The sequence below is a fragment of the Corvus moneduloides genome, chromosome Z (assembly GCF_009650955.1).
Source record: "Corvus moneduloides isolate bCorMon1 chromosome Z, bCorMon1.pri, whole genome shotgun sequence".
Lineage (NCBI taxonomy): Eukaryota > Metazoa > Chordata > Aves > Passeriformes > Corvidae > Corvus > Corvus moneduloides.
The window spans coordinates 76,498,423-76,511,639 of NC_045511.1; the positions used below are offsets into that span (position 1 = coordinate 76,498,423).

At 39.7% G+C, this 13,217-nt stretch overlaps 1 protein-coding gene across 3 annotated transcripts in view; it reads right to left on the minus strand.

The window, feature by feature from the left end:
- Nucleotides 1-326: 326 nt before the first annotated feature.
- The window catches only part of HAPLN1 (hyaluronan and proteoglycan link protein 1), a 60,242-nt gene continuing 47,351 nt past the window's right edge, over nucleotides 327-13,217 (minus strand). For all 3 annotated transcript variants that reach the window (XM_032097286.1, XM_032097285.1, XM_032097287.1), the window contains exons 4-5: nucleotides 11,596-11,898; nucleotides 327-4,632 (exon numbers count right to left, since the gene is read on the minus strand). In XM_032097286.1, the coding sequence (XP_031953177.1) occupies nucleotides 4,343-4,632; nucleotides 11,596-11,898 (593 nt within the window). In that variant the 3' untranslated portion in view covers nucleotides 327-4,342. The remainder of the gene's footprint in view (nucleotides 4,633-11,595; nucleotides 11,899-13,217) is intronic.

Below are 13,217 nucleotides of genomic sequence, written 5' to 3' on the forward strand. Positions count from 1 at the left end.
GAATAATTAATTCTTGCTTGATGCTGGAAATTTTTCTTGTTTCGATTTACAAAGAGAGATTTTTGTTGGGTTTTAATTTCTAAAGCTGGAGGATTGTATAAATAATTTAATAAATGTCCTCCTACATGAAACACTGTTCTACATCCAGTTTCTGGAGATAGATGTGCAGTGTAACATCAGCCATATCTATAAAAATAATTTTAAAAGCACCTCCCTTACTTATGCTTTATTTTATTTTATTTTAGAAAGTGGCAGAGAACACAAAGAAGAAATTGGTACTTGCATTTCTACTTTGAAAATGCTTCAAAGAAGCATAAAACAAAGGATTTGGAGTACAGTTCTCTTTATTTTCTTTGTAAATCATATTCACAGAGTAGTCTTTCTCCTTTCACCCCTTAGTTTTGTAATCATGTTGTTTACTATGGCAAAGTAAGTATTTTCATATGTTGATCTATTCCTTTCCTTATCTGTGTTTTCTGGGACAGAAGTAGAAAAACGTCCAGTCAATAAGGAGAAGTCATCGTTTTGGAAAGAACAACATGATTTAATCGTTAATTCATGGGCCTTAAAATTCTGATACAGTGTGAAATAGATAATGACAGAGAACACGACGCTAACAATATTCTCTCATCAACAGAAAATAGCACAGGCTTTAATCCAGTTATTAAGCTGCTTTTTGAAGTTTTTATTCAAGCACCTAGCTAGCATAGTTGAAAATAAGAAAACATCCTGACATTTGACATTACAAAAGGAAATGGAGTCATTAGCTGTAAAAATAAATATAATTCGTGTCTTTTTGTCTATTTGTGCCCACTCCTCAGGTAATCATACACATTTTTTATGGTTTTTATACCTGCTTACATTAGAACTAATTGTTTTTTTACATTTTTTTTTTTCCATACAAACATATTTTCTCCAGGCTATCCAATTAGCTGTTATAATAGCACATAATGTCGTATATCAATACACAGACCTAAATCTAGCCTGATCATAAATTAGACTAACGAGCTCCTCGTGAGCAACACAGCGGGTGTGAGCCCACACCCCGTGACTCCATACATGAAATTATGATCCCTACCAAGCGACATCTCCAACGCGAACTTACAGGCGACAAAACCCAGCGGTAAAATTCGGCCATCTATGATCACACACCAGCTCGGCGTCCCTCTGGACACACTGACTCCTTGTTGCCCTCCTCGTGCTGCCAAGCTGGGGGAGTACCCTGGGTGGGTGGTGCAGAGCCTGCTCAGCCACCTTGCCGGGGTTGTGCTGGGGTTTGGGGGATGCTGGAAGCAGGGGAGGGTCAGGGGATGCTACGCCCGGGCCGTGGTGGCGGCAGCCAGCCCGGAAGAGGAGGAGGTGAGGACACAGAAGGCATAAACTAGTGCAAGCCAGAGATTGCTGAGATTTAGGACCTGACCAGCCATCTCCAGAGCATTGCAAAGTTGGTGAAAGGCTGAACTTGCCTTTCCCGCAGTGCCTTTGGTCTAGCAGTGAGGGCACTTCAGCCAGCCCCACGAGTGGGTTGGATGTGTACATCTATTTTTTTTTTTATGCAGGCAAAATATCATCCCCATTCCTGCAAAAAAAAAAAAAAAAAAAAAAAAAAAAATTAAAATAAAAAAGAAAAAAGAAAAAAAAAAGATGTGTCTGGGTGAAACCCTGTGAGGGGTTTCTTTGGAGAGGTAAAAAAAAAAAAAATTTAATGAGGGTTTCTTCACCTCTGTGCAATAAGAAAACCATGCAGCCTCCTCCAGATGTAGCAGATCTTTGGGGAGGGTAGAGCCAGCTGCATAGGGCTCCCCTCTTTACAGCAACTCTGGATCTAGCTGTGGTAATTACTTGGATATTCTCTACAGCTTTTCCTATCCCGCAACCTCCCTGTCCAAACTTCAGAAGAAAAACTGTAGAATAGTCTGCACTTTTTCAAATTTTCTGAAGTTTGGATGGAGGACTGACATGTATTCCTCCTGATCATGGTCCACTCTTGCATACCCCAATCCTTATCCTGCTTGGATATTTAACATTTCTATTTCCATTTCCATTTTTTTTCTCCAAAGGTTTCAGAGAAGGTTCTGAACAGCCTGAGAAAATGTGTGAAATGGGCACCTATGTAAAAAATGGCTGTTCAAAAAAAGGTTGCATGATTTTAGGGACTTGACCTAGAGTAAGTCTCTACTTATAGCTAAGGGTTACCATTTCAAGAAAATCCAATTCCTAGTGGATTAAAAAAAGAGGGGTTTGGCACTGAGATTGCTCCATCTGTAAAGTATGAACAGATATCCACAGAGGATGCAAATATCCCCAGAAGGATGGAAATTTGCTTCTGAGTTCAATGGGAATGAACTCCAATAAAATACTCTATGGCCCCTTTCCACGTATTGTTCCTGGTTTGCTCACAGAGTCTTAAAACAGGACCACAACCACTCCAGGAAAGATATTTATTTACTCATGTCCATGGAAAAATAGCTACACCAAACCGTTCATGAAAGCATACAGGTTGTATCCTAGCTGGATAAATACCACTACACCTCATTTAAGTTATGGAAACAGTGGGCAGCTATAAAATTTTGTGTAAATGCAAACGTTGGTCCTCTGAGTTCTTCGTAGTCAGCAAGCGTAGAGTAGGAAAAAGAGTTCTCCATTTTTAAGTGTTAGAACCAATACTGAATAGAGAACATCAAAAACCACTTAAGAGATTACCCGAGACCAAGATATTTTTAATCCGTGGCCTCTCTGCCTTTTTTTTGGATATCCAGCTTTGAGACACCATAAGTGGAGTAAATTTTCAGAAAGCCTTGAGCACCTGCTCTCTGAAAAACTGGTTGCATTAAGGTATCTGAAGATGAGCACCAAGAATTGCTGCATCCAAAGTGAGTTTGCATTAGAAATCCCAAATTCCCTCGAACTGGTACTTAGGGAGGACCTAGTGCTTTAGGCAGCTCTGAAAATCCTAGGCACCATGCACAGTGTGTGTTTTTCTCTGACACTGGCAGATTTAGGTAAACATCTTCCACCTAGACCACTGCAGATTTAGTGAAAAGAAGTATTTCAATAGCTTTATTTTCTAAAGGAGGACTAACTAAATAATTCAGGGCTAGCAATATGTATTATTCCTTTGATAGTTTAAAAAACAGATGTACTTTTTAGATACAAATAAAATGCAAGGAAACGAAGAGTTGTTTTTCTTTTTCTCTTCTAAAACTTAATGGCTGGTTTCAAATTTTGTCTAATAGTCTTGGTTTAAGACTTCATTATTTCGAATTTTCTTTTTCCTAATTTTTATTTCTTGTGATGTGTAAGTAGCTAAGAAATATTAAATATTGTAATGTTCTTTAATTAAGACAATAACATTTCAAAGGCTAATGTAAAATCAAGCTGCTAAAGTTTACAATTTCTCTGTCCAGCAGTTCATTTATACAACTGCCCTGAGTAGATGCTATTATGCTGCTTAGCAAACGGCCTTTAAGGGTTTAAAAATAGCTCAGTAAAGCTACTCAAAGGTAATACAACACTTCTCAGGCATCTCTAATTGGAGTTATGAAGAAAACAGAGTTTTCTCACTACTTAATTATTCACTCAATGACTTATACACAACAAAAATACAATTGAAATGTCCAGGAGAACTAATTGTGCTTCTTCCTATGTCTGGGACCATGAGCTTATTTTTCAGAAAGGCAAGATTTGAGATTGTAAAACTAGTCCTATTTTTGTGGACTGTTTCAGCTGCTTTTATTAAACTCTCTGTTGTTCCCATGTGAACCAGTGAAAACAGTTATTTGCTAACATATATTGTTGTGAGGTTTCTTTGCGAAACCCCACTGATCCCCTTTAACAAAAAGATTGCTTTATTGTAAAATTCCTGATATCATCAATTTGCAATGTTTCTCAAACTGGTGCAAATATGTAAAATCTGTGCTTTTAAAAGCTTCTGCTTTGAGTAGCCTTACACTCCATAATTGTGCCCTAGCAATTGTCAAGCTCTATTGCATGCCTCATTCATGAAAATTATAAGTTTTTTGGGATGACATAGCTTAAAGAATTTGAATCTAAAAGTTCCTTACCTAGAGCTCCCATTAAATTATATTAATTTAAAATATCTATGGAATGATATTTTCACAAAAAAACCACTAAAACAAAACAAAACCAAAAAAACAAACCAATGGGTTGGGGGGGGGGGGGGGTCTACGAAAATGACTCTTTACAGTAAGTAAAAGAGGTTTATCACAGTTTTGGTAGATTGCATGAGTTCATACCGAGAAAAAAAAAAAAAAAAAAGAAATCTTTCACACGTTCTCAATGACTTTTTAAAGGAAAACTTTCATGCTGTAGGTACACTCTCTCAGTTGTAGGCTCTGAAGCAGTAGACACCATACAGCTTGTGCTTCTTGTCAGGGAAGCCAACGAAGCGCACGGCGGCCTCGCTGGGGCTGCAGCGCTTCCGCGGCCGGGAGATGGGGTAGCGCACGCTGCCGTCCGCCAGCCAGCCCGCGTCGCAGCGGTCGTAGCCCAGCAGCTTCCAGGCGGCGAAGATCTGCCCCACCTTGGCGATCTGGGACCCGTCCTTCAGGCACGCCTGCACGGCCTCGTCGTAGGTCAGCTTGGTGGGGTGGATCAGGTAGTAGAAGCGACCTGGAGGGAAGAAGGCAGGAAGGACGAGCCGTTAGCGGCGCGGAGGTTGAACTCGATGATGCTGGAGGTCTTTCCCAACCTTAAATCCTGTGATTCTATGACCTCAATGGTGTTGCCTAAAGATTTTTAGTTTTTATGTACTTTTCATCTATTCACAGCTCTGTATACTAGTTGTGTAGCTCCTACCCTTTCTCCTTTTCCTACCCTCTCTCTTAGACTTTAGAGTAATAAGCTGACCTTCTAACACGCTCCTGAAATTCTGTTTAGTCTTATTTTCAATTAGAGGACCTACAAGAAGGCATAACAGGAATTGGGGCATAGAAGCCCTTGGACCAACCCAGGGGTGGGTTGCTGGGGCAACTGAATCTCCAATGGGATGTACCTGTTAGATAGCCTAATTAATTAACCTTATAAAAATTGTAGAAATTCGACATCCAGTGTGCCCATAGTCCATGACTATGGATGCACCTGGAAGCTTCTAACAAAGTACTGCTTTTTCATCTTACCATTTTAGTACTGTGACAAGGCTTTTTTCTCTTTTGATTTCAGATAACAATACTGTAACGCTGACTTTTGAGGAGAAATGGAGACATCCCACTGAAGGATCACATCAAACCATGGTTCTTTTAGGGCTCTGGCAGCTGGAGTTTGTGTTGTTAAAAATATTGTGATTTTTTAATAAACTGAGTTGATAAATATCAGGAGGAAAGAAAAAACTAACCCAAAAAAACCCCAGCCATAAAATAGACTATTTGAACAAACAAATAAGAAAAAGGTAATGCTATATTTATTTCTGTTAATATCAAAGTATGGCATCCCCACCTGAATTTATACTCAGTGATAGCATTTAGGGGAGGGCAGCTGGAGGTAACACACGGTCCTTTGCTCTCTGACAGGGTGGTGACCTTGTGTCTGATTAAATACAAACAAAATAATTTTATTTTTTTTGGTGAGAGAGCCAAGGTGCCGAACAGCATCTCGGGAGGAGAGTTTGAGCCTGTGGTAGACCAAAATTATTTCTGTTTTAAGTCTTCACCAGCAGTTCTGCTGCTCTGTTTCTCTTTAGGCATCAAAGGGTATATCCTCAAGGCAACATGGGGCTGAACTGATAGTGCTGCTAAGAAAAATGTGCCCTGTCTCAAGGTAATGAAAATATATGCCAGAAAATAAAGCCCCAAAAGCGAAGTCTCCCCTCCTAATCCATACACAGCAATGATATTAGCATTGATTCCATCTATCAAGGCAATAAACGTTCATTGTAAGCATTTCAGTCATTATACTTGGGGTTATTTATCATCACTGGTTTGACAGCCAAGTGGACTGCAGAGCAAGCACGTTTCTTTGAAGGCATAAGAGTTTCCAAACAAATTCACAACTTTCCATTGTGCTTGCTCCTGAAGAGGAAAGTTAGCTGAAGAAAAGGAAGGCCTTTATTCTTGTGGGCACCTTTTAATTCCAAAGCACGCACTTTACTGCTTAATTAAGAATGTACTCCAGGACAATATCCATTTTCTGACTCATAAAAACCAGGTAAATATGCAGAACTCTGCTCAGTTTGAGATTACTTTCTTGGTGGAAAAAAAGTGGTGAGCAAGCTAAGAGTTATGTCAGCTTCAGATTCCTGAAAAAATCAAACAGGGTTTTTTTTCTAAATGAAGGGAAGTCAGGTCAGATGAAACTATAAAGGTAATTGAATTAACCCTGCCTTAAGGGTTGGAAATTGTATATCAAGACAATTGATATCAAGACAAGAACAGTTAAAAAAAAAGGCATTTACATTGCAGCTGTGGTGGAGAAGAAACTTTTTAAAAATTTCATTGCTGTCAGAGACAATATCTACAGAATTTCCACAGGAAAGTATTAAGAACAGATAATCATCCCTTTGTAGAACACTTTCTTTAACTCCATTTCAGCAAGTTGAGACTATGTACAATTACTATTGACACTAAAGAGAATGCTTATTAAGTGTAAACCTGTTACTGATACACTATTAAGAGGTTTCCCCAAAGCAAACAGGATTTCTGATTTAGGGGAACAGGGGTTTGGACTGATAGTGTGTAAACTTCACCTCGTTTATGAGTTCCTCTTCAAACCATATGTCAATGGAATGTAATTTCCTAGGGATTTGAAGCAAGGTCAGGCTTTTGACATATGACATCAATAATGAAAACTCCCCTATTCTGCTCCTTCCTCAAATAAGAGAAATTTAACAACAAACCCCACAGGGGTGCAATGTGTATCCAGAACGTCTGATTACATAAAATTCCATTAATAAGCTCCCTACAGATTTTCAGTTTTTCAGCTGATAATAGGTGGGAAGGGTTCCTAGCTGTTCAATCTCTGTATTTATTAATTGGTGTAGAAGGAGAGGGAGGCATTTACTGTCTCTCTCTCATTAATGTAGTTGGGTCACTTCTGCAGAGGATGAGCCTGCATGATTTGACTCCTCACACCCAAATCATGGGGCAGACGGTTTGTGCAAACCTGCTCAAACACCATCTATAACAGCTATTTTAAGATTTTTCATGTAACAGAACAGCTTAAAGAGGAAAACTCCAGCCATTGACCTGAATACCCCACACCCTTGTGACTGTGGGTGTTTGAGGGATGAATCACACTTGGAGATTTCTTGAAGCTCAGTGCTAAATAGAGAGGTTTATTAGTAAGTTTTCTTATTTAAAAAAGAAAAAAAAAAAAAAAAAAAAGAAGTTTAAGACCTGGAGACCTGGTAAATATTTTGTTATCCAGTGATCCTCTCAAACAACTCATTTTGAACTAAATATGTGGGAAAAATTTTTTTAAACACACCAATACCAGTAATGATTCTGGTGAGTCAGAAGGAACCACTCCTAATAAAGGGTGTGTAATTTTATTTTGGGTTTATTTCTCTTTTTGGAACAGTAGCTACATGTTCCCAGTGATAAAATACCCTGAAATGGTCAAATGAGCAGTCAGCATTATTCAGACAGGGCTGTCCACACCTTTCTCCCATTTAAATGGCAGGGGTGGTTGGCTTATCACATGTATTGCTGTAATAAACAGGTGGCTCACATCTGTGCTTTTAACATGAATCTCTAAAATTTGTTGTGTTCTTAACTTTGTTAACACGAGATTTTTGCTTGATTCTCCTAGAGCTGATGAAAGATCAATTATGCACTATGGTTCTGTGGACAAAGTATATAACAAAATGAACGTTAATGAGCAGAAAGTGTGATGCAAGCTGTATTTGTACCTAGTTTTATTTTCTTTGGGAATGCTTAATTATAGAGGAGCTGATACATGTATTTACATTTAGCTCTTTTAGCACTTTTCAGTGTGAAAGTTTCTCATGGATTTTCCTTCAAAGTAAGTACAGCTCTCCTTCAGAAGACCTTTGAAAATAGATAAAGAATAACCACTCAGCTCTTCCATTATATATTCCTTGGTCTATAGCTATTAGGCTCTGTGGGGAAGACTGTAATAAAAGGATTCATCTGCATTTATTTGCTCAAATTGAACATCTGGAGGGATTGCATCCTATTCCTTGGGACGAGTCAAGGAGAGAAATTGGGGTGATCTGCAGCCCTGAAAAAACTTTGGATCATGTTGGGTTTTTCCACCACACAGGGCAGGAACCCTCAGCTTTTCTAAAGATGACATGGACTAAAGTGGCTTCTACTGGGCAGGACAAGTGAAGGAGAAGTTGGCTGTGAGAGAGCAAAGCTGAGCCCTCAGACATCAGGAAATTCCAGTGTGGAATTTCCAAGCTTAAGTTAGATACTCCCCACTTGGGTGCATTCATTTTCAACAGCCTTGATCAGCACAAGGAATGCAAAAACAGATTGGGAAACATATTGCCATCCAGTGTAGGCAGACAATATTTTGTTTTTTCGCAATATTTTGATGGATTTCACAGACAGCATTAGGTGTTACTCTTTGCTTTGTTTTATGGAACAGGTCACTGTATAACATTATAAACTGGTAGCTTGCTGGTACTACTAGATATAAAGTGTATGAAATGATTTCATGTTCTTGGACACAATACATGAACAAGCCTTGTATGAACCAACAGAAAGATTTGAGTATAAATCAGCTTCACAGGCGGAACAAAATGTGGAAGTATTACATTTGACTTACTCTAAGAAAAGGGATAATAGAGGGCAATTTCGTAAAGTAACAAGATTATTTGATATTGCAGTTTTGCTCAAACTATTTCCTTGTGCAGGTAACAGAAAAGCATGTAAAATTTTTTACTAATGGCATAACCCCTTCATTTTTACCCATTATCTTTTTGTGTATCCAGGTAATCACAGATGGGATCCAATAATTCCAGAGTAAAAACACTGAACTTGGATTTGAATTCACTGCATTAATGATTGCAGTCTCATTTCTTTTTCGTAATGGCTTAAATGCCATGGGTTTTACCCTTCTTATTCTGGTAAAAATCACAATTTACATGTATTTCAAACCAAGACTTTTTGGTTTGACTGCTGAATTTTTTGAAATTGAGCACCCCTTTTTTTTTTTAATGATGCCTGAGATCATAATATATTTGGGGATTTTCTTTCCCTATAGAGAACCCAGTTAGCAAGTATCTAAACCTCACTCAACCTCTTTTTTCTAGAAGCTCCCACAACTGATATATTTTTTGAGCTGTCCTTATCCTTCCCTGGTCCTGTGGCCATTGGCATTTTCCCATCTCCCCTACACAAAGTTGAAGGCTCTGCTGTTTCCTATCAGGAGACTCCAGCAGCCACTGGGAATGCACGATGTCCTAACCACCTCAGATTTTCCTTGGCTGCTCCTGAGCTGAGAGAATCAATATTGGGTGTTGCAGAAATAGCTTTTTTTTTTTTTTTTGCCTGCAGCCACTATCTTTGGCAGCTGGCAATCCCAGCCTGGTGGCAAAATAGGTCATTATAACCTTTTCCCTCTGCAGCGAGAGAGTTGACATATGCCATTAAACACGCCTATCCAAAATGCTGTGCTGGAAACAGGGAGCTGGCAGAGTGGCTGGGTTAATTGTGGATATGAAGGTGAGCTCGGGACAGGAATAGTGGAGAGCAGAGCAGGGACAGGTGAGGATAACATAATCTGGTGAGTTGAGGAAATGGAAGCTGAGAGAAGCAGAAATCTGGATTTTCAGCTGATGTCTTGAGAGACATTTGACACTGAGTCATGGAGAATATATATCCTATATCTATATATCGATATAAATATACCTCTCTCTCTCTTTCTCTCTCTCTCTCCCCCTCTCCCCCCCACTGCTGTGTAATGTTCTGTCTGCAGACCAGTTTCAAGACTCAAGGCTGAGATTCGTCTGTGTCTTTTCTTTGATTGCTCTCCTACCTGTGCACCTTATCCTCACCTTACCTTTCTCCTTCTCTCTCTTTCTTTCTCCTTGTATTAGTGCACAGACAATATTTATCTGTCAGTAGTTATTATTCTCTCTTTTTCCCTGAAATTATGTTTCTTGTTCCTTAAGAGATGCTATTCAGCTTCTGGTGTGTAAAAGGGTGGTGATCAGTGAGCAGTAGTCACAAGGTTTCACCCTGCAAGCATCACAAAAAGTGCGGCTATCACATTGTAATTATTTTTGTTTGATTATTTAATTCCTTGGTACCCTTCCTATAGTACAGGGTTAAATCTGTACAGAAGAGATGACTACATACAGGATTCCACCTTTGATAAATGAAGCAAGAAAAAATTGAGCCAGCATTTACTGGGATGAAGCAGTATGATAAAAAAATCAGCCAAACTTTTGTTTCAGATCACTTTGAACCTAAAGTAATGTTGTTGGCTCGAGGATTTGTTTGGGTTTTTTTGTTGAGGCTTTTGTGGTGGTTTTCTTTTGTTTGTTTGTTTTGGGTTTTTTGTTAGTTTGTTTTTTTTGTTTTAGTTTTTTCTTTTTCTAGTGTGTATTTTTTTGTTTTGTGGTTGGGGTTTTTTTGTTTTTTTGGGGGGTTTGGTTTTTTTTGTTTGGCTGTTTTTATTTTTTTCTAGGGAGGGTGGTGGAGACTTAGCACTGGAGCACATTTTCTGAAGCCAAGGCTTATGTTTATTTTTTGCTGTGCTGTAGGACGAAACTGCTTCACTGTGGATAAACAATCTGTGCATGAATAAAAAAAGGCCGTGCTCCATGGTCTGAGTGGTCTGCAAGGCAAACATGTGCAAAGTTGTGTAGGAATTATGCACAACTAGGGTGCTGTAGAGGATTGGGCATTCACAGCAATGCTTTCTAAATATCTTCCAGCCTCTAGATAAACCCTGAAATGATAGCAAGCTGAGACTGGGTCATTTAATTTAATTTCACACCTAAAGAAACATCAACTAATAGCAAAAAAAAAACCAGCTTGCAGTTGCTAAAGTAAGGTTTGCATCGGTCCATCCTCAGAGCAAAACTGATGGGAGGCTTGGCAGCATACTAAAATTGGAAATCTAAATTATTAAGGAATAAAGCTAGAAATAGGTTTGCTGATAAGGAGCTATTAGTCATATTAGACCTGGTACATAAGCAGGAGCTGCTTGACACTGCAGAGTAGGTGAAATGATGATCAGAATTTTGTTTTGGTGACATATTTAAGCAATATTAACAGAATTATAATTGAATTCAACAGGAAACCTCAATTAATGAACTTCAGGTATCTTCATCGCTTTAACCGAATTAAACTAGTTACACACCAACATTAAAAGGGTATGTATAAATTTTAGTGGGGTTAAAGGGGAAATATTAGAAAGTACTGCCACTATAAGTCCTGAGTTTTAAAAGCTACCTACATAAGCATATGAGAAAGACGACTTTATTCTGCATGTGTGTCCTTGCAAATTCCACAAAGATTTTAAGTCATTTTTTTCGACTGTTTAATTCCTGGCATTTTCCAGGCCCGACACAAGCTTTTACAAACCCAACATAACTTTCTGCCCTTGGAGTTCCTTGCCTAAGCGCAGTCATTTACGAGGGAGGGGTGAAGAAAACGATCTCACCGTTGAAGTTGGAAGTGAAGCAGAAGACGTCGTATCGGCTCTTGTCCTTGTCCCAGAACCCATAATTCCTGACGCCAGGCACGGTGTTCTTGCCCCCGCAGGGCTCCCTGGGCTTGGTGATGGGGTACTGCACGGAGCCATCGCTGAGCCAGCCGGCGTTGCACCAGTCCAGCCCCGACCTCCAGGCATCGTAGAGCTGGTCAAAGGACGCGATCACCGAGTCCTGCTCCACGCACGCCCGCTGCGCCTCGTGGAAGTTCAGGTTGTACCGCCCCAGCCGCGGGGAGTAGGGGAACACCACACCTGGAGCAGGGGAAGAGGGAGAGTTACGGGGCACTGAAAGAGCAGAGCGAAGGCAAACAGCTTTTTCAGACACCAGAAGGGGAAATAAATGGGAAGTAGAGGTTGGCTCCATGGCGTGTGTCGGACTGTTGGTTTATTTCTGGTGCAACTACATGTTTTTCATGGAAAATTCCCCTTTATCGATTGTAAGATCAATTTCTCATTTAAAAAAAAAGTCAGTTAAACCCCATCTAGCTCTATTTTTGGATTTTTTTTTGTTTGGGGTTATTTTTGTTTGTTTATTTTAATTTTGTTTATTTGGATTTTTTGTTCGTTTGGGGTTTTTTGTGGTGTGTTCGCTTGCTGCTTGGTTGGTTGATTGGTCGGTTTGGTGGGCTGTTTTTAGTGTGGAGTGGGAGTAGGGGAGTTCCTGGCAGTTATTTAGAATGAACAAATTGTTGAATGAATTGCTGAATTTTCTATGAATTATTTTTTTTTACTTGTAGACATTAAGATGAAATGTTTCAATCGACATAATAGACCATTGTGTTCTTTGCATGAACCCTTGCCAAGATTTTCTGAGAGGTTCAAAACAGTTGCTTTTTGTTTGCTTCTTTGCTTTTTTAAAATTTTTTTTAAATTTTTAAATTTTTTTTGTATTTCAAATTATTCCAGGAATGGGAGTGTCTACCTTAACAACAGCATGTCAAGACTAATCTGGTAACAGGCACAATTTTACCATCCTGAGGTCTTAAAGTAGGAACACTGTGGGGAAATGAAATCAGTGATGTTGTGTGGGAGACTTTTCTGCTGCTTTCCACCTGGTTTTGGGCAGTTTGCCACCACTCAGGGAGGGAGAACTCCTCACAGAGGACAGGTTTCCCCCAGTGCAGATGGTGGCACAGCCCTGGTAGGAAACCATGCGTGACACCACCTTCCCTGTCTGCCCCTAGAGCACTGATGGCTTACCCTAAGAGAGGGACACTGTGCAAGGAGCGTGGACCTGCCAAATGCTTCCTTCCCCCCCAGAGGACAAGACACAGCCTGTCCCCAGTCCCTGTCTGGTGCTCATCGCTGCCAAGACGTTGCAGACAGGTACAGCAGAGAGACCTCATGACAAAGGACGTCCAAGTGGGGCTGGGAAACATGGGGGCACCTCCAGAATTGCTTCCAAAGTGATGTCTAATCACAGTCACTGCCCTTATCTGACAGGCTTTATTTTCTCCTGCTTGTTTTATGAAAAAGAACTGAAGTTAAACTTTGTTTCTTGGAGCATGAAAGACGTTTCAGAAAACACTGAAGAACCACCTCCCCATGTGGCTTTGATAAAAGAGAAAAGA